The sequence below is a fragment of the Myotis daubentonii genome, chromosome 1 (assembly GCF_963259705.1).
Source record: "Myotis daubentonii chromosome 1, mMyoDau2.1, whole genome shotgun sequence".
In the NCBI taxonomy this organism is placed as follows: domain Eukaryota; kingdom Metazoa; phylum Chordata; class Mammalia; order Chiroptera; family Vespertilionidae; genus Myotis; species Myotis daubentonii.
This window is the reverse complement of record NC_081840.1, coordinates 76,464,254-76,486,242: the sequence shown is the minus strand read 5'-3', so window position 1 is coordinate 76,486,242 and position 21,989 is coordinate 76,464,254. Positions and strand designations below refer to the sequence as shown.

General features: G+C 40.0%; 1 protein-coding gene, 1 non-coding gene and 1 pseudogene across 12 annotated transcripts in view; 2 read left to right on the top strand and 1 right to left on the bottom strand.

The window, feature by feature from the left end:
• Positions 1–21,989, top strand: part of CHD8 (chromodomain helicase DNA binding protein 8) — a 66,603-nt gene that overhangs the window by 38,672 nt on the left and 5,942 nt on the right. For 10 of the 11 annotated variants that reach the window (XM_059706860.1, XM_059706915.1, XM_059706906.1 and 7 more), the window contains exons 10-32: positions 998–1,081; positions 4,468–4,605; positions 6,105–6,226; positions 6,364–6,607; positions 7,552–7,728; positions 8,731–8,874; positions 9,124–9,379; positions 10,840–11,050; positions 11,302–11,497; positions 12,210–12,377; positions 12,700–12,879; positions 13,667–13,777; positions 14,123–14,319; positions 14,855–15,054; positions 15,135–15,315; positions 15,407–15,496; positions 16,283–16,386; positions 18,355–18,484; positions 19,538–19,613; positions 20,064–20,118; positions 20,296–20,503; positions 20,927–21,135; positions 21,230–21,949. In XM_059706860.1, the coding sequence (XP_059562843.1) occupies positions 998–1,081; positions 4,468–4,605; positions 6,105–6,226; positions 6,364–6,607; positions 7,552–7,728; positions 8,731–8,874; positions 9,124–9,379; positions 10,840–11,050; positions 11,302–11,497; positions 12,210–12,377; positions 12,700–12,879; positions 13,667–13,777; positions 14,123–14,319; positions 14,855–15,054; positions 15,135–15,315; positions 15,407–15,496; positions 16,283–16,386; positions 18,355–18,484; positions 19,538–19,613; positions 20,064–20,118; positions 20,296–20,503; positions 20,927–21,135; positions 21,230–21,949 (4,201 nt within the window). The remainder of the gene's footprint in view (positions 1–997; positions 1,082–4,467; positions 4,606–6,104; positions 6,227–6,363; positions 6,608–7,551; positions 7,729–8,730; positions 8,875–9,123; positions 9,380–10,839; positions 11,051–11,301; positions 11,498–12,209; positions 12,378–12,699; positions 12,880–13,666; positions 13,778–14,122; positions 14,320–14,854; positions 15,055–15,134; positions 15,316–15,406; positions 15,497–16,282; positions 16,387–18,354; positions 18,485–19,537; positions 19,614–20,063; positions 20,119–20,295; positions 20,504–20,926; positions 21,136–21,229; positions 21,950–21,989) is intronic. The other variant, XM_059706887.1, reaches the window with a different exon arrangement.
• LOC132239990 (large ribosomal subunit protein uL22-like) lies at positions 12,987–13,539 on the bottom strand (annotated as a pseudogene).
• On the top strand, positions 18,941–19,049 carry LOC132224703 (small nucleolar RNA U6-53/MBII-28). Its single transcript, XR_009450715.1, has one exon. It is a non-coding gene; the product is annotated as a small nucleolar RNA U6-53/MBII-28 (small nucleolar RNA).

Genomic DNA, 21,989 nt, shown 5'->3' with positions numbered 1-21,989 from the left:
TCTCTTTAGCCATATTTAGCTCTCCGTTTTGTTTTGAAAGTTTTTGTACATATCCCTTTGCCAAACTGGGATTTTTCATCTTTATATATTTATATAGAGTACTAAGTGCCTTGAGAGAAAGGATTATTTTTCCCAAAGCTTCTTAGAGATAAACGGGATAAGGTCCAGTAAAAAAAAGATTGAGAGATGGAATAATGTGTAGCTTTAGCTAAAAAACAGTTCTGACTGAATATGGCTGATGAAGTTAACTTTATACCACCAGGTTTGCCCATAAATGGATTATTTTCCACATTACCTAGGGCAAGTAGGACCATGCAGGCTTTATAATTTCTTTTTACATGAAAATAATAATAATTGGGTTGCGTTTTTCATCCATGTTCTTTTAAAGCCTAATTTGTGAAATGTACAATGGAGCTAATCCCATTCCAGCTGGTGTTAGATGTACAGTTTGTGACCATTGAACCGAGCTCTACTAACTCAGATGCCATTTAAATCTGCCTTTTATAGGTAGGCGTTGAATCAGATTAGTCATTCATTTATTCATCATTTATTATGTGCTAGTCACTATGGTAGACAAACCAGGCAAGGTCTGTGTTTGCATGCACCTCACTGTCTGGGGAGGGAGATTAAAAAATAACTGAAGTTGTGGTAAGTGCTAGGAAATAAAGAAGGAGGTGATGAATTGGAGATACCATGTATTTAGAATTCTTAGAAAGTTCAAGTAGGAAGGAGACCAGAAAAATAGGTGCAGGGGGATGTGGAGTCAAAAGAAGTCTTTTTAAGCTGTCAAATGGAACATATTTGTGTGTTTATGGGAATGATACAGTAGAGAGAGATTCCTGAAAAGTTGAGAGAATGGCCTGTGTTAGGGAGAAGAGATGCTATTGGTAATAAATAGGCAAGAAGGTGTATGCAGACACAGGTAGGTTTATAAGATTTGATATGAAAATGTGGAACTTCCTTTTGATCTTATTGTTGGGTTTCCTAACTTCTCTAGGATGAAGAGCCCTTCAATCCAGACTATGTAGAGGTAGACAGGATATTGGATGAATCTCACAGTATTGACAAGGACAATGGGGAGGTGAGTTGGGTCATAGAGGAACATGAAAGGCCTCTTAAAGATTTCTGCTGATCTGCTTGTCCTTTGTTTATTTTTCAGAAAAATCCCTTAGATGGAAAAGGTATTTCACATTTTTTTCAGACGGATTCTTAGAATGATATTGGGATGGAAAGGGAGTAAAGAGAGAGACTAAAAGGAAAGATTTCCATAAAGTTACTAGTATACATACATCATAAGTACTAGGAGCTGTGTTTACAAGTATTCATTAACCTTGTTCTCATTTTCTCAGATTTTATATGGGAGATCCTCAACATTCACTTGGGGGTGAGAGGTCAGGGGGAGGGATACTTCACAGAGATCTAAATTTATGAATTAAAAATACTTATACAGGCTAATAGCTTTCTCTGAGTTGTTGAGAGAGCTATTTATTTCCTGAGCTTACCATCCGTTAAATGCATTTTCATTTGTTATTAAAACAGACCTACTGCATTTGAATCTGTCCCTTTAAAATGATGGTGGAGCCCCACTTCCACAGGTTCATATTTGGTAGGTCTAAGATGGGGTACAGTGATCTGTATTTAAGTTGGTTCTCCAGTGGGTCCTCATGTATAGCTCGATTTGGGAATCACTGCACTAAAGTTTTTTTAGATTGGGGAGCAGATTTTAAATACGCTAAAACACTTGCTAATATAGATTTATAAATCACCTTTTTCGTTTTTCCAAATAAGAGTCATAGAGATCTAAGCCACCATTGAATTCAGCATTCTCTCATTTAAATGTATTTTAAACTTATTTAGGCTGTGACTAACCACTTCCTTATAACTTCATTTTCTTTTCACTTTAAGTAGTAGTTGTTGGTTTGGCTTTGTAGGTCCATATTTCATAAAATTTTTATCACATCTGACATTTATTAGTTACACCGAGATGAGTAGAAAACAACAGAATCTTGTTAAGCTATCAGTACTGAGTGGTGAACTGGGCTCATCCTTATAGAACCTAAAAGTCAGAGTCTTCCCACTATAAAATACAAAGTTTATTTTATAAGCCTTCAGGGTCACTTAGGTAGACCTTAGATATCTAAGGCCTATTACAATTCCATATGTCTTTAAATCATAACAAGCATTTCTGGGATCACATATATTCTGCTTTTTTGGGTTGGAGTGGGAGTTATTGTTTTTTATTTGTGGGAGGTGAGTGGGAACAGACCAATGATCAAAACAGGTTAGTTATTATCCTAGTGACTGGTTTCGTGTGAGACCCGGGACTCCTCCCCTTCTCCCCCCTTCCTCCTCCGCCACTGGACGGCCCTAAGTCCTGGAGTGCCACCCCGATGCGCTGCATCCAAGCTGTGTGCAGCAGCCACCGGGTCCCGCCCCCGTGGCATGCATGTGGGACCGCAGAAACCCCGGCAGAAGCCGCATGAAGCAGCCACCGGTACCCCTGTGCCCCCGTGGGGCCACAGGAACCCCAGTGGAAGCTGCTGCCGGCCTTGCCCCTGCTGTGCGTGCCACCATCTTGTGACGGTGTTATGGTGTGAGGACAGTGTCCATATTACCTCCTTATTATGTAGGCTTTTCAGGAGGTTGACCTTCTCCGCCTTGTTCTCTGCCACTATACTTACCCTTCCAAAGTAATTGGCTTTTGATTAGATCCCTTTGTAATGTGTTGCGATGAGCATGACAGATGAAAATGTTTTAGTATGCTGGTACTGTAATTTATTCTCCCAATATTGAATAATAGCATTCTTTGTACCCATTATTCCCCTCTCCAAAGTCAGTTTAATTTATCATCCTTTTTACATTACCTCATAGTAGAAATAAATCTATCTATATAAAACCCTAATATGCAAATCGACTAAACGACAGAACAACCTGTTGCTATGATGTGCACTGACCACCAGGGGGCAGATGCTCAACACAAAGCTGTCCCTAGCCCATAGGCCCCAACTGACGGCGGCAGGGGGTGGCACCAAGCCAGCCAAGGTGGGAGCAAGCATGGCCCCCCCCCACCCCAGTTGCCCTGCCAGTTGCCTCGTGGGGCCAGCTAGCGGGCGGCACCAGGCCAGCCAAGGCGAGTGCGAGCGGTATCCCCAATCACTGCCAGTCGCCCAACAGATCGGCCCTGATCGCCGGCCAGGCCTAGGGACCATACACATGCACGAATTTCATGCACCAGGCCTCTAGCATTACAATAAATATTAAAGTCCATGGATAAGTAAGTTATGATGTTGGAAATATGTGACCTGGACAAGTGGCTTTACATAGAAAATGACCTGTGAGCCTTAGCCAGTTTGGCTCAGCGGAAAGAGTGTCGACTAGGGACTGAAGGGTTCTGGGTTCGATTGTAGTCAAGGGCATGTACCTAGGTTGCAGGCTTGATCCCCAGTCCTGGTTAAGGCATGTGTGAAGACAACCAATCGATATGTCTCTCTTACATCAATGTTTCTCTGTCTCTCTCTCCCTTCCATTCTCTCTCAAAACCAATGGGAAAATATCCTCAGGTGAGAATTTAAAAAAAAAGAAAAGAAAATGACCTGTGAGTCAGTATAATAAAGAAAAAGGTATAAGAGCAACTAGATTAACTCTAGGGATCCTTGTTCTGTAACTGGAAATACCTTTCTGCCTGTTTCATAAATTGGTAATTAGAGGCCTCTGTTGATTATGCTAGGCCCTTCTTACTTCATATAAGCCAAAAATGGAAATGCAATTTATGAAGTGATCATTGTGAGTCATAAGGATACGAGCCGCTTACCATTCATTGGTCACTGCCCCTTCCCTTGCAGTGGAATGCATACAGAAAGCATAATACTGTAGTTGGAGCTTCAGCATTTTTTCTTCCTCTTCACTATTACCTCTCTTCCGTGAAAGCTCTCTAGTTATGTCCTAGCTTTGTGAAGTTCTCAAGGAAATCTCTCTTCTATCGTATGACTGCTCTTTGAAGTAGCATCTGCACTCAGAGAGGTGCAAGAGCTCAGAAGCCCACTGATTTCACCCTGCTCCTATGGGTTTAAGCTGTTCCTACTTCTAAAAGTAGCTTGGCTACGACTGTGTCAAATTTAGTGCCAGGAAAATAGTATGGAATAGAGCCATATCTTTTAATTTCAACCTAATTTCAACACAATATATAGGAAAATAGATTTTTTCTTCTGTCTTGGTTGATCAGCATAGTGTTTCAGTGCTTATTGTTTTAGAAACTACTTACCTGTTTTAGAAACAGATTCTAATAAATTGTATGGAAGAATGATTAAAGCCATCAGCAGGTGAGAATGTATGTTCTGCCTGACTTTTACAGCATCTTTTTAAGGTATTGACAGTTTGTGATCTGCTTCTATAGTCAAATTCTTATCCTTTTACAACAGCAGATAACAGAGAATCAGTATATAAAGGCTTTGGCTTCTTCTCTTCTAGCCCGTAATTTACTACCTGGTGAAATGGTGCTCTCTGCCCTATGAGGATAGTACATGGGAGCTGAAAGAAGATGTTGATGAGGGCAAGATTCGAGAATTTAAACGCATCCAGTCAAGGCACCCAGAACTCAAAAGGGTGGTAAGTACATTTGCATTTAGACTAGAGTATAAAGTCCATATAGGCAGTGGCTTAATTTTTCTCCTATAGAAGTTTATATTGTTTTAGCTTATTATGAAAAATTTCAAACATATACAAGAGTTGAAAAAATAATATACCCATCATCCAACTTTAATAATTACACACAGCCAATCTTGTTTCATTTATATCTCTACCCACTCACTTCCCTGTTTCCCAGATTGTTTTAAAGCAAATCCCAGATTTCTATATTTCGTTTGCAGATATTTCAGGGTTTATACCTAAAGATAAGTAATACCATTATTATCCCTGAAAAAATTTAACCATTCCTAAATATCATCAAATAACCAATCACTATATATATATATATATATATATATATATATATATATATATATATATATTTCCCTGCTTCTCTCCTAATTTTTGTTAAGTTGTTTGAGTTCAGTTATAAATAAGGTCCATATATTATTATTAGTTAATATGTCTCTCTTGATTTCCTTTCCCTCCTTTGCCATTTTCTCTGGAAGAAACCAGGCGATTTGTTCTCTTAAGATTTTCCATAGTCTGAAGTTTGCCAATTCCCCTTGGAACCTTTTAACATGTTCTCTGTCCCTTGTATTTCACATAATGGTTGCATGTAGGGCAGCACTGTGCATTAGTGCATTTTAGAGCTCTGCTGTCTGCTGTCGTAACCACTTGGCACATTTCAAATAATCAGTAGTTACATGTGGCTAATAAAACATTTACCATTGTCGGTAGTTCCATTTGATGTCACTATTCTAGAGGCTTGATCAAATGGGGGGGCACGCCACTAAATCTACTTTATAGGTGGTTCTTTTAGGTTGTCTTTTGTGATATTATCAGCCACTTAGCATCATTGCCTAGATCCATTCTTTAAGGGTTTTTAAATGATATTTTAATTTTATCATTCTTCATTTTATTAGCCAGAATCTTCTATACAAAGAAATATGTTTCACTTACTGTTTGGTTATCTTGAGGTACAGATGGTATAGGAAAGGAGGATAAATACTTTATTGTTTTCAAAATAATGAAGTAGTTTCCTCTCATCAGCATCCTCCAAAGATAAACAGTGGGATTTTCCTTCTTTAAAAAGTGTCATTATGAACTCATGAATTTGAATATATTTAACATGTTTTAATCCAAAGAATTGTGATTTTTTTTAAAAAATATATTTTATTGAGTTTTTACAGAGAAGGGAGAGGGATAGAGAGTTAGAAACATCGATGAGAGAGAAGCATAGATCAGCTGCCTCCTGCACACCCCCTACTGGGGATGTGCCTGCAACCAAGGTACATGCCCTTGGCCAGAATCGAACCCGGGACTCTTCAGTCCCCAGGCCAACGCTCTATCCAGTGAGCCAAACCGGCTAGGGCAAGAATTGTGATTTTTAATGGACTTCAACTACTAGAACTACCTAGTAAGTTTGCGTAATTTTGTTAATGTCTTCATCCCATTTATTCGAATTTTCTATTTTTAAGAATCGTCCGCAGGCAAGTGCCTGGAAGAAGTTGGAGCTGTCACATGAGTATAAAAACAGAAACCAGTTACGGGAATATCAGTTGGAAGGGGTCAATTGGCTGCTCTTTAATTGGTATAACAGGTAAAGAAAAGAATGGGCCTAAAGATGGAGGTTTAGCTTGGGTGTTGTTTTTTTTCTGTTTAAACAGGTTTTTTTACATACTTTTAAAAAGATGATAGCTTTTGACATGCTTTTCATTTTCCATGATGACTCTGCAGGCAGAATTGCATCCTGGCTGATGAGATGGGATTGGGCAAAACTATTCAGTCCATTGCCTTCTTGCAGGAGGTATATAATGTAGGCATCCATGGTCCCTTCCTGGTCATTGCCCCACTGTCCACAATTACTAACTGGGAGCGAGAATTCAATACATGGACGGAGATGAACACTATTGTGTACCATGGCAGTCTGGCCAGCCGGCAGATGATTCAGCAATATGAAATGTACTGCAAAGATTCACGGGTGAGTTGTAGTTCTTGGGATGTTACACTTTAGAGAGTAGGCCAAGGTGCCTGGTATTTTAGAGGCTTTTTGTATTAATAAGAGACTTTTGCTGAAGCTCTAATTTAAGGCATTTGAATCTAGATTGTGCAGGGCATGATTTTGACTTTGCTATTTTAACCCGGTGGACATTTTGAACCAGAGGAAGTCCTGACTTTATTTATGAATACATATATTTTAAATAGAATTTTACCGGAATTGATGAGTTTTCATCAAGAAATTATTTTCCAGAATGAAATTCATTTAGCCACTTTAATTCCTTGATCCATATATTGGTGAACTTAAGAAGCCATTTTCTTTTTCTTTTAAGTCTATTAAAATTTACATCAAGATTAGTTTCTTCTATGTAAATCTGAAAATAAAATTTTGAATAATCTAGTCTTAACATCAGATTTTACAAATTGTTTTATAGAAAAATCATTACTGTGATTTTTAGTTCTACCAATCCAAATTTATTCAAGTTACATTTTTCTGCTCTTAATTTTATTGAGATGATTCTATTCTTCTGTTCATTTTTAGATAGTAGTCAGTATTATCACATACTATATTAGTGACTTTCATTTTTAGTTTTATCTTGTATGTTTTAGCAATACTCAACATGTGTGGATTTCAGTGTTAACCACCAAAAGATCTAGGACTGAGATACATGAGCTAGATATACTACAGAGTTGAAAATGTCCAGCTTTATTCATAAGGCCTATTATTTTTCTAAGGAGCTGAATATGTTGAATGATTGGCACATTGGGTGATTTGGCACTATTTATCAGGAAGATAAACAACAGCTGAAGAGGCTGGTGGTGCAATTTTATTGCCTATTAAGCCTACCTGAATATAGAAAAGAAAATGTATACTTCAAAAGAGCTCCTTATTTAGGTACTTTTCTGATTTACAACCTTCATGCTTAGGGGCGCCTCATCCCAGGTGCATATAAGTTTGATGCTCTTATCACCACTTTTGAGATGATATTGTCAGACTGTCCTGAGCTTCGTGAGATTGAATGGCGCTGTGTTATCATTGATGAGGCCCATCGACTAAAGAACCGTAATTGCAAGCTGCTTGATAGTCTCAAGCACATGGACCTGGTGAGTTCCTCACACTGACTTGTGGGCAGAGACACCTGGAATTAAAATAAGCCTTAATTCCTGTAGAATTAATAAACTCCTCATTTAATAGAGAAAAGAACAGGATCTTGATACTGGGTGGTGTCTATAGACTATGGGAATGGTAACCTTAAAGTCATAGAAATTTTAGAATTGGAAGGCAACTGTGGGTTAGTGGTTCTCAACCAGTGGAGAGGTGGAATACTATTATTAGATACCTAATACTGCACAACAAAATACCCCAAAACTTACTGGCTTAAAACAGTAATTATATTTTTCATGATTCTCTGGCTCAGCAAGTTGGGCTGGGCTCAGCTGGGCCATTTCTTTTGGTGGTCTTGCCTGGCGTCAGTAATGCAGCTGTAGCTAGCAGTCAGTGCTGGTTGTTGGGTGGGGTGCCTGGGTCATCTTCCACATGGCCTGTTATCCTCCAGTTGGCCAGACTTTGCTTCTTTAAATGGTAGCATCAGGGCAGTATTCCAAGAGGGCAAAGGCAGAAGCTGCAATGCCTTTGAGGTATAGACTCTGAAACTCAACACGATATTACTCTGCTACATTCTTTTTTTCAGAGCAAGTCACAGGCAAGCCCAGATTCAAGGGGTGAACCTTGATAGGAGGAACTACAAAGAACTAATGGCTATATTTAATCCGACGCCTTCCCTAAAAGAGGACATATTAGTATATAGGAGTTGAGTGTGGAGAAGCATATGTAATTGCAAAAAAGGCCATTCTGAATATTTCTCTGTTTATAATCATAATAATTAAGTTAATTCAAAAATGTTGAATAATATCAAAGGTTTTCTTAAATGTTTTGTGTTTATCAAAAGAGGGAGCAAGTGAAATAAAAGTTAAGAGAGTAATCTGTTCCATTCCCATAATTTTACAGATAAAGAAAGTAAAGCTAAAGTTATATGCTTGAGAGAAAATCCCAAAAGACCTTTGTATTTTTGAGTCTTCTCAATCTTCTGTTTTTTCCATTTCTAGGAACACAAAGTACTACTCACAGGAACACCACTGCAAAATACTGTGGAGGAGCTGTTTAGCTTGCTTCATTTCTTGGAACCATCACAGTTCCCCTCGGAATCAGAATTCCTCAAGGATTTTGGGGATCTCAAGACAGAGGAACAGGTAGGATGACTGTATCTGATGAGGTGCTAACCTCAGACAAGAAAGATAAAGTTTGTACTAAACAGGCATGTATTTCCATAGGCATCAAGGGTCTTTCCGAACTTCTTATAAACTTGTGCCTAAATCATGTGTAGCGTTGTCCAAAATCTACATTTTTCAGATACTGGAAAGCTCTCATTGCATTTCTTAATGTTTCCACATACTGTGAGAATGTCCTCATGTTAGTGATTTCATTTCTCTCTGTTTCAGGTTCAAAAGCTACAGGCCATTCTCAAGCCAATGATGCTGAGAAGACTGAAAGAGGATGTTGAAAAAAACCTAGCACCCAAACAGGAAACTATTATTGAAGTAGAGCTGACCAACATCCAGAAGAAATACTACCGGGCTATTTTGGAGAAAAATTTCTCCTTTCTTTCCAAAGGGGCAGGTCACACTAACATGCCTAATCTACTCAACACAATGATGGAGTTGCGCAAATGCTGCAACCATCCCTATCTCATCAATGGTGAGTAAATTTCTGGAAAATACCTGCCATTCTTTTTTTTTTTTTTTTTTTTTTTTAAAGAAAAACTGATATACCCTTCAAATGGAGGCAAGACAAGACTGAGTTTAGCGTAGTACTTAAGAGTATGGGTTTTAGCTCTGGCTGGTTTGGCTCAGTGGATAGAGTGTCAGCCTGTGGACTGATGGGTCCCAGGTTCGATTCTGATTAAGGGCACATGTCTGGGTTGCAGGCTCGATCCCCAGTGGGGGGCGTGCGGGAGGCGGCCAATAAATGGTTCTCTCTCATCTTGTTGTTTCTATCTCTCTCTCCCTCACCCTCTCTGAAATCAATAAAAATATATTAAAAAAAGAGTGTGGTTTTTAGAGCCAAACAGTCTGGATTTCACTTTTTTAAAAACATTTTTATTGTGTGGTTTTTTTTGTTTTTAGAGAGAGAGGAAGGAAAGGGGAGAGACATAGAAACATCGATGAGAGAAAACATCAATTGACTGCCTCCTGCATGCCTCTTACTGGGGATCCAGTCCACAACCCAGGCATGTGCCCGGACAGGGAATCGAACTATCGACCTCTTTTTTTTTTTTTTTAATATATTTTATTGATTTTTTTTACAGAGAGGAAGGGAGAGGGATGGAGAGCTAGGAACATTGATGAGAGAGAAACATCAATCAGCTGCCTCCTGCACACCCCCCACTGGGGATGTGCCTGCAACCAAGGCACATGCCCTTGACCAGAATTGAACCCGGGACCCTTCAGTTCTCAGACCGACACTCTATCCACTGAGCCAAACCAGTCAGGGCTCGAACTATCGATCTCTTGATGGGTTGACGCTCAGTACCTGAGCCACACCACCAGCTGGGCAGTACCTTCCATTTCTATATTTCATGTTTTACTTTCTAAATTATATTCCCTAGGAACAATTGGTGCATTGACTGATTGAGCCTAATTTGGGAGTGGAGGGGAGGGAGTTTTCCTTTTGAAACAATTCTTATGTGAAATACCTTTTTTTTAATCTTTATTGTTGACAGTATTACAGATGTACCCTGTTTTTCCCCCATTAATCCCCTTCACTCCATTCCCATTATGTGAAATATCTTTCTCTATTTTTTCTACCTGCTTGATCCTAAACCTCTAAAATTAATTAGGATTTGCTGTTTTGAATTTCATGAATAATCATTCAAGTCATTCTCTGGTTAATGTCATTGCTACTCCATTTGATGCAAGTAGCATCGAATGTCTTTGTCCACACATTAACATATTTTTTACCCAATTAATAATTTTAAGCCTTACTTGGAATATTTTAATACAGTTGAAGATGATTAGAATTTCAGGAGTGCTGAAATTCTGTGTGATATGTTGATCTCAAGTCAGATTACTCTTTTCTCCTTTATCTCAGTTTAATAAACTATAGCCTTAGTATGTTTTTCTGGACCTTGCCATCAAGTTTGATTTTTCTTTTGACAGGTGCAGAAGAAAAAATCCTAACAGAATTTCGAGAAGCTTGCCATATTATACCTCATGACTTCCACTTGCAGGCCATGGTCCGTTCAGCTGGCAAATTGGTTCTTATTGACAAATTACTTCCCAAACTTAAAGCTGGTGGCCATAAGGTTCTGATCTTCTCCCAGATGGTACGCTGCCTAGATATCCTAGAGGATTATCTAATCCAGAGGAGGTGAGCAAAGAGTCATTCCTTGCCTTATGTTTACTGTATCATCATAAAGCTGCAAAAAAGTAATAGGACCTGAGTTTAATTTGATCAGGACTGGGATAGGAGAAGTATTTAAGACTCTGATTCTCAACTTTCTGTTCAGCTTTTAGTCAACTAGAGACATGGAAGTACTGGTATTGACCCTACTCTGCTTTTTTTAATCTATTTTTTCTGCTTATTCAATTAATTTTTTTTCCCCTGTGACTCCCAAACAGGTACTTATATGAGCGTATTGATGGGCGAGTTAGAGGGAACCTTCGACAGGCTGCTATTGACCGCTTCAGCAAGCCTGACTCAGACCGCTTTGTCTTCTTGCTATGCACCCGGGCTGGTGGACTTGGTATTAATCTCACAGCTGCTGATACCTGCATCATCTTTGATTCAGACTGGAATCCACAAAATGACCTGCAGGTAAAAGAAATCATTGTTTTAGGGACTAAGTACCTAACCTGGGAAGTTTTTCAGTGGGATCAGGGTCTCTTAGGAACTTGTACTTCGGAGAGTATGGAATTGTTTACTTAGTAAGGGTGGCAGTCTAGATCAGAGGTCAGCAAACACTTTCTTGCAAGGACCGGATAGTAAATGTTTTAGGCTTTGCGGAACATATAGTTACTTTTTGTTTTAATGTGTTTTTATTGATTTTTAGAAAGAGGGAGGGATAGAGAGATAGAAACATCAATGAGAGAGAGACATCATTGAATGGCTCCCTCCTGCACACCCCCTGCTGGGGATTGAGCCCACAACCCATGCATATGTCCTGACCAGGAATCAAAACAGTGAATTCTTGGTTCCTGGGTTGACATTCAACCACTGACCCACACCGGCCAGACCAGAACACATAGCTTCTACTCTTATAATACAAAAGCAGACATAGACAATATATTAATGGATGGGTAGGGGTATATTCCAGTAAAACTTTATTTATAGAAACACGGTGTCCCTACAGACCATAGTTTGCTGACCCCTGGTCTACATGATGGGGCAATAATTTCATCTTGAAATATACTTTTGATTTTGAGTTGATCTCATGGCTGCTTTATAGATGTGAATTGGTATTTTTAATCAGCATCCCCATCTCCCATTTTAAGTTATCTTTCCCTTTTCTTCCATTTTTTATATCCAGGCCCAGGCACGATGTCATCGAATTGGGCAGAGCAAAGCTGTGAAGGTGTACCGTCTCATCACTCGGAATTCTTATGAGAGAGAAATGTTTGATAAAGCTAGCCTCAAGTTGGGATTGGATAAGGCTGTGCTGCAGTCAATGAGTGGTCGGGATGGCAACATTACTGGCGTGAGTTCTCTTGGTCTATTGATTAATGTTTGTACCAGGTCATAGAGATAGAAACAAAAAACTATTTTTGCATTGGAATCTGACCACCTTATTTGGATTTTCAATTTTTATTTCTTTTTTAATTTTTTTAATTTTTAGAGAGAGAGGAAGGGAGGGAGAAACATTGATGTGTGAGCAAAACATTGGCTGCCTCCTGTATGCCCCCTACCAGGAATCGAACCAGCAACCTTTATAATTCTTAAAATATAACAAACTAAAATATTATGATATCATTAGATAATGTTATCTTGGTAGTCTTTTCATCTTTCTATTGGATTTTTAGATCCAGCAATTCTCCAAGAAGGAAATTGAAGACCTCTTACGAAAAGGAGCATATGCAGCCATAATGGAGGAAGATGATGAAGGCTCTAAGTTTTGTGAAGAGGACATTGACCAGATCTTGTTAAGACGAACCACAACCATCACCATTGAGTCTGAAGGAAAGGGTTCTACCTTTGCCAAGGTATGTTCTATCTGTGCCAGAGGCTAGACAAGCAGGTATAGACACAAGAATCTCTAGGCAGGGGAGGTATATATTTAACTTTTATTAGCATTTATTTTATGCTGATTTTACTCCTGGGCCAAAAGTTTTTGTTTCTTCAGTTTCTTCTGGAATATCTTTTTCTTCTGTGCAACCGCCTCTTATGGTTTAGGAACAGCCTTCTCTTTTTCAGTGAGGATCACCTCAGTGTGGCAAGGGGAGCTCATGTGTGGGTTAATCCACCCATGAGGTCTGTAAATTCTGTGCTGCACCTAGGAAGTTTTGTTCACCTGGAGGTGCTCAATGACCAGAAAATCTACATCTAAACCCTTAAGTTCAGCATTACTCCGCATTTTTAAGCATGTGCAGCAAAATTCAGTACTCTTTTTTGGCCACTGACCTTGTGTTCAACCCCACTATTTGGCCTGGACACACCTGCCAACTCCAGTATTTGTAACGACAAAGGGGCACACATTGCTTCTGTAAAGTGGCATCCTTCAGAAACTTGGTAGCTTTTGGGATATGTGTACCCTTGATGGCCTGGACAGTTGCACAAGTGTTCTTAAAATGAACATGAAGATTTGAACCTCTTGGTTTTCATGATTTTGTGGGGTTTTCTGGGACAAGTGAATAGCGAACCATTTTCAGAAGTCACCTCAGGCTGCTTTTAGGACAAGCTAACTATATGTTGTAAAAACAGTTAACTGGTTTCCCATTGCTCAGAAAAGTAGTATAGTCAACTTTACTCTGTTCTTTTGTTCCTCACCAGGCAAGCTTTGTTGCTTCTGAAAATAGAACAGATATTTCTTTGGATGACCCCAACTTTTGGCAAAAGTGGGCCAAAAAGGCTGACCTAGACATGGATCTACTCAATAGCAAGGTGAGCTGCCTTTTCCTTTAGGGAGGAAATATTACAGAAGACACAGTACTGTCGGGAATCTTTATAGCTGCTCAGTTTCTTAGATGCTGACCTTGGTTTATAATAGTGTATTATATGCAAAGGCTGTTGAAAAAACTTTCTACATAGTAGGCCCCAGAAAACTTCTTAGATATCTACCACTTCATTTATTTCCTGAATCCCTGTAGATTATTTAGCATGTCCTAAAAAAATCTCTGTGAGTATCTACAAACGTTACATCCAAGGCTATTTCAACCCATAATTGTCTTAATGCCTTTCTCATGATCATATCATGAAGAGTTACACCTCTTTCTATTCTTTGCGTAGAATAACTTGGTGATTGACACACCTAGAGTACGAAAACAGACCCGCCACTTCAGCACTCTGAAGGATGACGACCTGGTAGAATTCTCTGATTTGGAAAGTGAAGATGACGAGCGGCCACGCTCTCGCCGGCATGACCGTCACCACACCTATGGACGCACTGACTGCTTTCGGGTGGAAAAGCACCTATTGGTATATGGGTAAGAACCCACCTTCCCATCAGAGTATGTTCATCTCCATCTTGATAGGCACCCTGTTTGTCATTCAAGTTGGAGATTTCAAATGGGACAATAGGACAAACTTTATTTATTCTGTTACCATGTTTTCCCAAGATCTTATTGTCTCACACCTTTTTGGGATATGTGATTCTGGGGACTGGGGAATGTTATTGAATTAGAGTCCCCAGGAATATGCTAATTAGCCATTATGACCCAAGCGCATCACAGCGAGATCAGGAGTTCACTCACGAGATCAGGATATCACTCATGGATCAGCAGGAGGGTGGGCCAGCGAGGTACAAGCAGGCTTCGGAGGGTACAGGAGGGGGCAGGGCAGCAAGCTATGGTGGGGAGGAGGCTAAGGGGAGCTACAGGAGAGCGGGGCAGTGGGCAGAGAGCTACAGGAGGGTGGGGCAGCGGGTGGAGAGCTACAGGAGGGTGGCAGCGACCTACTGGCGCACGGATTCGTGTGCAGGGCTACTAGTATATTAATATAATTTCCTTTTTGTTCTTCTAGTTGGGGACGGTGGCGAGATATCTTATCTCATGGACGCTTTAAGCGACGTATGACTGAGCGAGATGTGGAGACAATTTGCCGGGCCATCCTCGTGTACTGTCTTTTACACTATCGTGGGGACGAAAATATCAAAGGCTTCATTTGGGACTTGATTAGCCCTGCTGAAAATGGCAAGACAAAAGAATTGCAGAATCATTCTGGTAATTACCAACTCTTTACTTTTCATCTTTCTTTAGGTTATCTAATCCTTTTCAGGTCCAAGGAGTTTTCTCAATCCAAGTCTTCAATGTTTCCCCTTCTCCAGGTCTATCTATCCCTGTGCCTCGTGGTCGCAAGGGAAAAAAGGTAAAGTCACAAAGCACTTTTGATATTCATAAGGCAGATTGGATCCGGAAATACAACCCTGACACTCTGTTCCAAGATGAAAGTTATAAGAAACACTTGAAACATCAGTGTAACAAGTAAGGATGGAATTTGACCAAGACTAAAATGTTTCCACTTCAGACTTTCTCTACACTATTATTGAGCCATCTCTTCCTCTCTTCTTTGTAGGGTGCTGTTACGGGTACGAATGCTATACTATCTGAGGCAGGAGGTGATTGGAGACCAGGCAGAGAAGGTGTTAGGGGGTGCCATTGCCAGGTAAAGTTCTTCTGTAGTTTTCTTGTCATGCCTTATTGAAGAAAAGATTGTTAAGGGTAGAGTTAGGGTTATAGCTAGACTTCTGACTCTCAATCCAGTACTCTTACCCACCTATTCCTTCTCATATATCTAGGATGGCAGCAGCTCACAGGCATCCTGGGTTAAAAAAAAAAAAAAAAAGATTGTTTTATTTATTTAATTTTATATTATATTTATACTGGATAATTAAAATTTATCTAGTAGGTCTTTAGTTCTGTATCTGATACCAGCAGAAGGAAGTAGACAGCTGCATAAGCATTTAAATTAATGGATAAAAGAAGATTCTTATAGTACTCTCTCCAAGGTTTATTATTTTAATTTCCTGCATTGCCGTACTGACTCTGCCCTCTTACACCTTTTTTTCCCCCAAAGGAAAATGTTTACTATAAAAATTCAAGATTCACATTATGATAAATGGTAAATGAAATATCCTCTTAAGAGTTCAACTTTTACTTTTTTTTTTTTTTTTTTTTCCTATTTAATCCTGCCATCTTTTTTTCTAGTCCTCCCGCACCTTTTCCTGTCTGTGGTTACATTGGTAGATTTCCTCCTTCACAAGTTAGGATTATCAATCATTACAAATTTTAATACACACTTTAACTTTACCAACATCTAGGTTATATTTGTAATCTTCCTTTACCTTCATTCCCAAGTATACTTTTAGTTGTCCATGTTCTTGGAAAGACATGTGGCATTTTATTTTTCAGTTTTCTGTTGATTTTTGGTGTTGTCCTCTTATACCTTTAGTGAGATTGACATATGGTTCCCAGTAGTGGATCAGCTGGAGGTTCCGACAACATGGTGGGACAGTGAGGCTGACAAGTCCCTGCTCATTGGCGTGTTTAAACATGGTAGGTACCTTCTTTTAGTCTGTTCCTTTCCTGTTGTAGATTTATATCCACAGATTGAACATTTAGCAAAATGCTCATGACTAATAACTGACTTCTGTGATTGATCTTCAGTAAACTTACGTTTGAGTGGGAAACTAGTTCTTAAATATTCAGAGCTGAGTAGCTATCCCTATAAATAGATTTTTAAGAAATACCAGATGGATAGTTAAATCCCAATGTAGGGAGTCTTCCATCAGTTCTCTAATAATTGTTACCAATCTGTATGTTGTGGTGTCTAAGTTAAGGTTCCACAAATCAGGGGAGGTAGTATATGCTCACTATCACTAAATGTACTTAATTTGTATGACTTTACTGTAGCTTGCTGAAAGTGTTCTATAACATCCATTTTTCTAAATGTTCAGCAGTCACTCCGAACCTTTATTAAAATAGGATGTTATAGAAGTAGAATACTTTCTACTTCTGATGTGTTTGTAAACAATAGTGTTTGAGTGAAATAAAAAGGGGGGGTGTGAGAGAAAATACTTTCTCTTCATGTTTGCCTAATGACAAATCCTAGGCAGTAAAAGCATTGAACGCTAAATTCCAGCCCACTGACTTGGTGAATTGGAATATTATTTCTTTTTTTAAAATATTTTTCCTGCCCTGGCTGGTGTGGCTCAGTTGGTTGGGCATCTCCCCGTGCACCTAAAGATTGTTGGTTTGATTCTCTGTCAGGACATGTGCCCTGGTTGTGGGATCAATCCCCAGTAGGAGGCATGCAGGAGGTAGCTGAACAATGTTTCTCTCCTCTCTCTCTCTCTCTCTCTCTCTCTCTCTCTCTCTCTCTCTCTCCCCCTCCTCCCTCCCTCCCCCCTCCCTCCCCACCCCCACCTTCCTCTCTAAAAATCCATTTTTAATAATAAAATACTTCTGTTTACTTTTATATAATAAAAGTAATGGCACTGATCCACATGTTTTTGAGAAGTTTAATGGGATAAGAAAAAGTGTGAGCATTTGTAATTTTGGGCTTACTTGTGAGACACATAGGTTTAGAAAAGTATAAACATTCTAAAGTGTGAGCATTCATTCATTTACCATTCATGAAAAGTTCAGTCTGTTTGCAGGTACAAGTTTTTAATCCTTCATTTGAAAATGTGTGACTTTTCCCTAAATTTTTTTACTTTTTTAGTTTCCCCATCTATGTAGTAAAAATAATAGGAAGACTACCAATTAAATGGCTGTCCCTATAAATAGATGTGCAAGAAAGACCAGATGGATAGTTATATCCCAATGTAGGGAGTCTTCCATCTGTTCTCTAATAATTGTTACCAATCTGTATGTTGTGCCATCTAAGTTACATGTATAAAAATTGATTAAATTCCTATTTTTAATAACTAGTATTAAAGCTCTTTATAACTCTAAATTGCTATAGAAATATTAAATATAGTAATACTAGAGGCCCAGTGCACGAACTCATGCACAAGTGGGGTCCCTTGGCCTGGCCTGTGGGATCAGGCTGAAACCGGCTCTCTGACATCCCCCGAGGGGTCCCAGATTTTGAGAAGGCACAGGCCAGGCTGAGGGACCCCACCGGTGCACGATCAGGGCTGGGGAGGGATGCGGGAGGTTGGCCAGCGGGAGAGGGACCGCAGGAGGGCTCCAGGGTGTGTCTGGCCCGTCTAGCTCAGTCCGGACCCCAGTAGCAAGCTAACGTACTGGTCGGAGCGTCTGCCCCCTGGTGGTCAGTGCATGTCATAGCGAGCAGTTGAACTGCCTTAGCATATTATGCTTTGATTGGTTGACCGGACACTTGGCATATTAGGCTTTTATTATATAGGATAACTCAACAGCTGTCCAGGTTAACATTTAAACTATATTTTGCATTGTGAACAAAGGAATCCATATAATATACAAAATAAGCATATGAAATAAGCATAAAAACAAAATGAATCCATGATTTTCTTCAATTTATGGCCCTTTTTCTTCTAGGCTATGAAAAATACAATACTATGAGGGCAGACCCAGCTTTATGTTTCTTGGAAAAGGCTGGTCGACCAGATGACAAAGCTATTGCAGCAGAACACCGAGTATTGGATAATTTCTCTGACATAGTAGAAGGGTAAGCATTGGTGTTTAATTCTCTTAAAGTTCTGAGGCAACCCTCTAAAGGCTATTAGATAACTTGTGCTAAGAGATAACTTTAGCCTTAACTGAACACATTGGGATTAACCACAATGGTGGTTATACTTGTGAATGATAAATTCTTAACGAAGAGTGAGACCAGCAGAAAGGACTCCATAAACTGGCTTAAAACCATGCATTGCCATAAGATACAACTAAGGGTGAAAATTAGTTTTACTCCCAATTGGCTTATTTGATGTTCTATTCCATTTTCTTTGCAATACTTTTCTGTACAGCCACAGTAGCTGAAAGGATAACTAGTCTTCTTAAAAAATAATAGCCATGTACCTCTTCCATACCACTTACGTGGTAGAGCCTCAGGAAATTTTAGCTCTGGTTTATCATCTCTTAGTGGTGGTTGACACATAAAAGCATTACTCTATCTGGATACATGCCTCGATGATGAATTGCCATGCTAATACTGAGCCATCAGGTGGGGCAGTGTTGCCCTACTTGGGTGCCAGTGAGTTGAACAAAACTTCTCATGTGGAGACCTGAGGGGCATGTGAGAGAGTTGGCTTAGTTCATGAATACCCATACATCTTCATGATTGAGAGGTTTCTCTTTGGTGATCAAAACCTCAGTTTGCTTAGTGAAGGACCCTCAAAGGAAATTGGGCCGTTTATTCATTGCAGTAATAAATTATTTAATTATTATGTCACTCTTCTGCTCAGTAGAGCAAAGTGGTAAAAATAAACAAGCATGGGTCATTCGAATGAAATAAAAGTATATAGTTGGGAAGGGGGTAGGTAATGGGTTAAACAATAAACAGGGCTATCAAGAGACAACAAGTGTGCTTGCTGGTGTTTCATTTTAAAATAAAACAACGTAACAGTGCTCTTTGTCAATTTTTCCCTGTTCTTTGTTCTTTTGGATGCTGTGCCTAACTTACTCAGAGCTTAGCACCTGGCCAGCTCTTCATCCTAGGTTCCTCTTAGTGAAAAAAGGTATGTTGCTAATAGCATTTTCTCATGCCTCTGTGTAATTTTAGGGTTGACTTTGATAAGGATTGTGAAGATCCTGAATATAAACCACTCCAGGGTCCCCCAAAGGACCAAGATGATGAGGTGAGAATTCTCATTTAAGTCTATTTTATCTCTTACTAAATAGTTAAGTATTCTCCCATTCCTTCAATCCTGAAGTATATTGACTAATTTATAATACAATGAAAAGTAATTACCATTTGAGAATATAAATTATTATAGAAAGGATTGTAATGCTTCTGGGGGAGATCAGGGATGACTTTGTGGAAGACCTAAACTGGACATTGGAAAATACTATTTTTAATAAATTCCTGAGTCCTGTTATCTTCAAGCCATTAATAAGAACTGACTTTTCAGGTTCTTCTTTCTTATTCACTTAGTTACTTCAAGTGTTTCATAGGGTTCCTTTCAATAGAAAATTTTCTTGATCCCTTGGTACTATAGAAGGACACACATGAGAAAGTGATTTCAGAGTATCAACTTCTTCCCCTTTCCCTCTTCCCTCCATCCTGTGGGGTGGATCTCCTTCTCTAGGGTGATCCTTTGATGATGATGGATGAGGAGATCTCAGTAATTGATGGAGAAGAAGGTAAATGTCTAGGTCACCTAGTACAATTTGTGTGGGATGGTGCGTTTGGGGAATTAGCAACTGATTCTGTCCTATCCTGGGATTTCTAAGAGCTTTTCCTTTGGGTGGGTTGAATTACCAGTATTATCTGTACTGTCTTCCCTGTACTTCTTTTTCATTCTACTTTGGTTCCCACAGCCCAGGTAACCCAACAGCCAGGCCATCTATTCTGGCCTCCAGGCTCTGCCCTGACAGCTAGGCTTCGGCGCCTAGTCACAGCCTATCAGCGTAGCTACAAGAGAGAGCAGATGAAGATAGAGGCTGCAGAACGTGGGGACCGGAGACGCCGACGTTGTGAGGCAGCCTTCAAGCTAAAAGAAATTGCACGTCGGGAAAAACAACAACGGTAAGATATGGCTGGGAATTTGGGCTAAACTGTAACCTTGTCTTTACTATAGGCCCTATATTGAAAAGCATCTTAAGAAGAAATTATTTGAAATTCTCTAAAGAGGGACCATCTTCTTTGCCCTTAATTGTTACACTTCTTTGACATAAACTTCACTTTCTACATAATTATAACTCCCAGGAAAATCTCCTTTGTAGACATTCTCATTATTTGCCCACATCATTTTTCCCTTTAGCTTGCTAATTATTAAATTCTTACATGTTACAGAGTACCTCTTAACTACCTCTTCTGCTATCTTCTGGGCCTTTATTTTCCCCCTAATTTCAATTTTTGTGTATTCAGATTCTCTAAGCCACACTAAGAAGTAACCAGTTTCCCTATATTCTTCTGATCACTGTTGTCTGATTCCTCTTCCCTTTGTAGATGGACAAGGCGTGAACAAACTGATTTCTATCGAGTAGTGTCTACCTTTGGTGTGGAGTATGACCCTGACACCATGCAATTCCATTGGGATCGCTTCCGCACTTTTGCTCGACTAGACAAAAAAACAGACGAAAGCCTTACCAAGTATTTCCATGGCTTTGTGGCCATGTGCCGCCAAGTGTGCCGTCTTCCCCCAGCAGCTGGAGATGGTATGCGAAACTAGAGATTTTTGGGTGAGTGTAGGGATGGATGGTGACAGAAACAATCATGGCTCATTTCTCCTTCCACATTTATCTCTTGCAGAGCCTCCAGACCCTAATCTGTTTATTGAGCCCATCACTGAGGAGAGGGCCTCACGAACTCTCTACCGTATCGAATTGCTTCGGCGCTTACGGGAACAAGTTTTATGCCACCCCCTTTTAGAAGATCGACTGGCATTATGTCAGCCTCCAGGTCCTGAATTGCCCAAATGGTGGGAACCTGTTCGACATGATGGGGAGCTTCTACGAGGGGCAGCCCGTCATGGGGTGAGCCAAACAGATTGCAATATCATGCAGGACCCAGACTTCTCTTTTCTGGCTGCCCGAATGAATTATATGCAGAACCATCAAGCAGGAGCACCAGCTCCATCCCTGTCACGCTGCTCTACTCCACTGCTACACCAGCAGTATACCTCGCGCACTGCCTCACCGTTGCCCCTGCGCCCAGATGCTCCTGTTGAAAAGCCACCTGAGGAGACAGCTGCCCAGGCCCCCAGTCTGGACAGTCTAACTTTAAAGCTAGAGCATGACATGGTAGCCAGGAGCCGACCAACCCCTCAAGTCTATGAGATGCGAGTAGCCTCCTCTGATACTACCCCTCTGGTTTCCCGGAGTGTCCTACCAGTTAAACTGGAAGATGAGGATGATTCAGACTCTGAGCTGGACTTGAGCAAGCTGTCACCATCATCCTCTTCTTCCTCATCCTCATCCAGCTCCAGCTCCAGCACTGATGAGAGTGAGGACGAGAAGGAAGAGAAGCTAAGTGAGTGCATGTGACAGGCTGTTAACCTTCTTCCTTATTA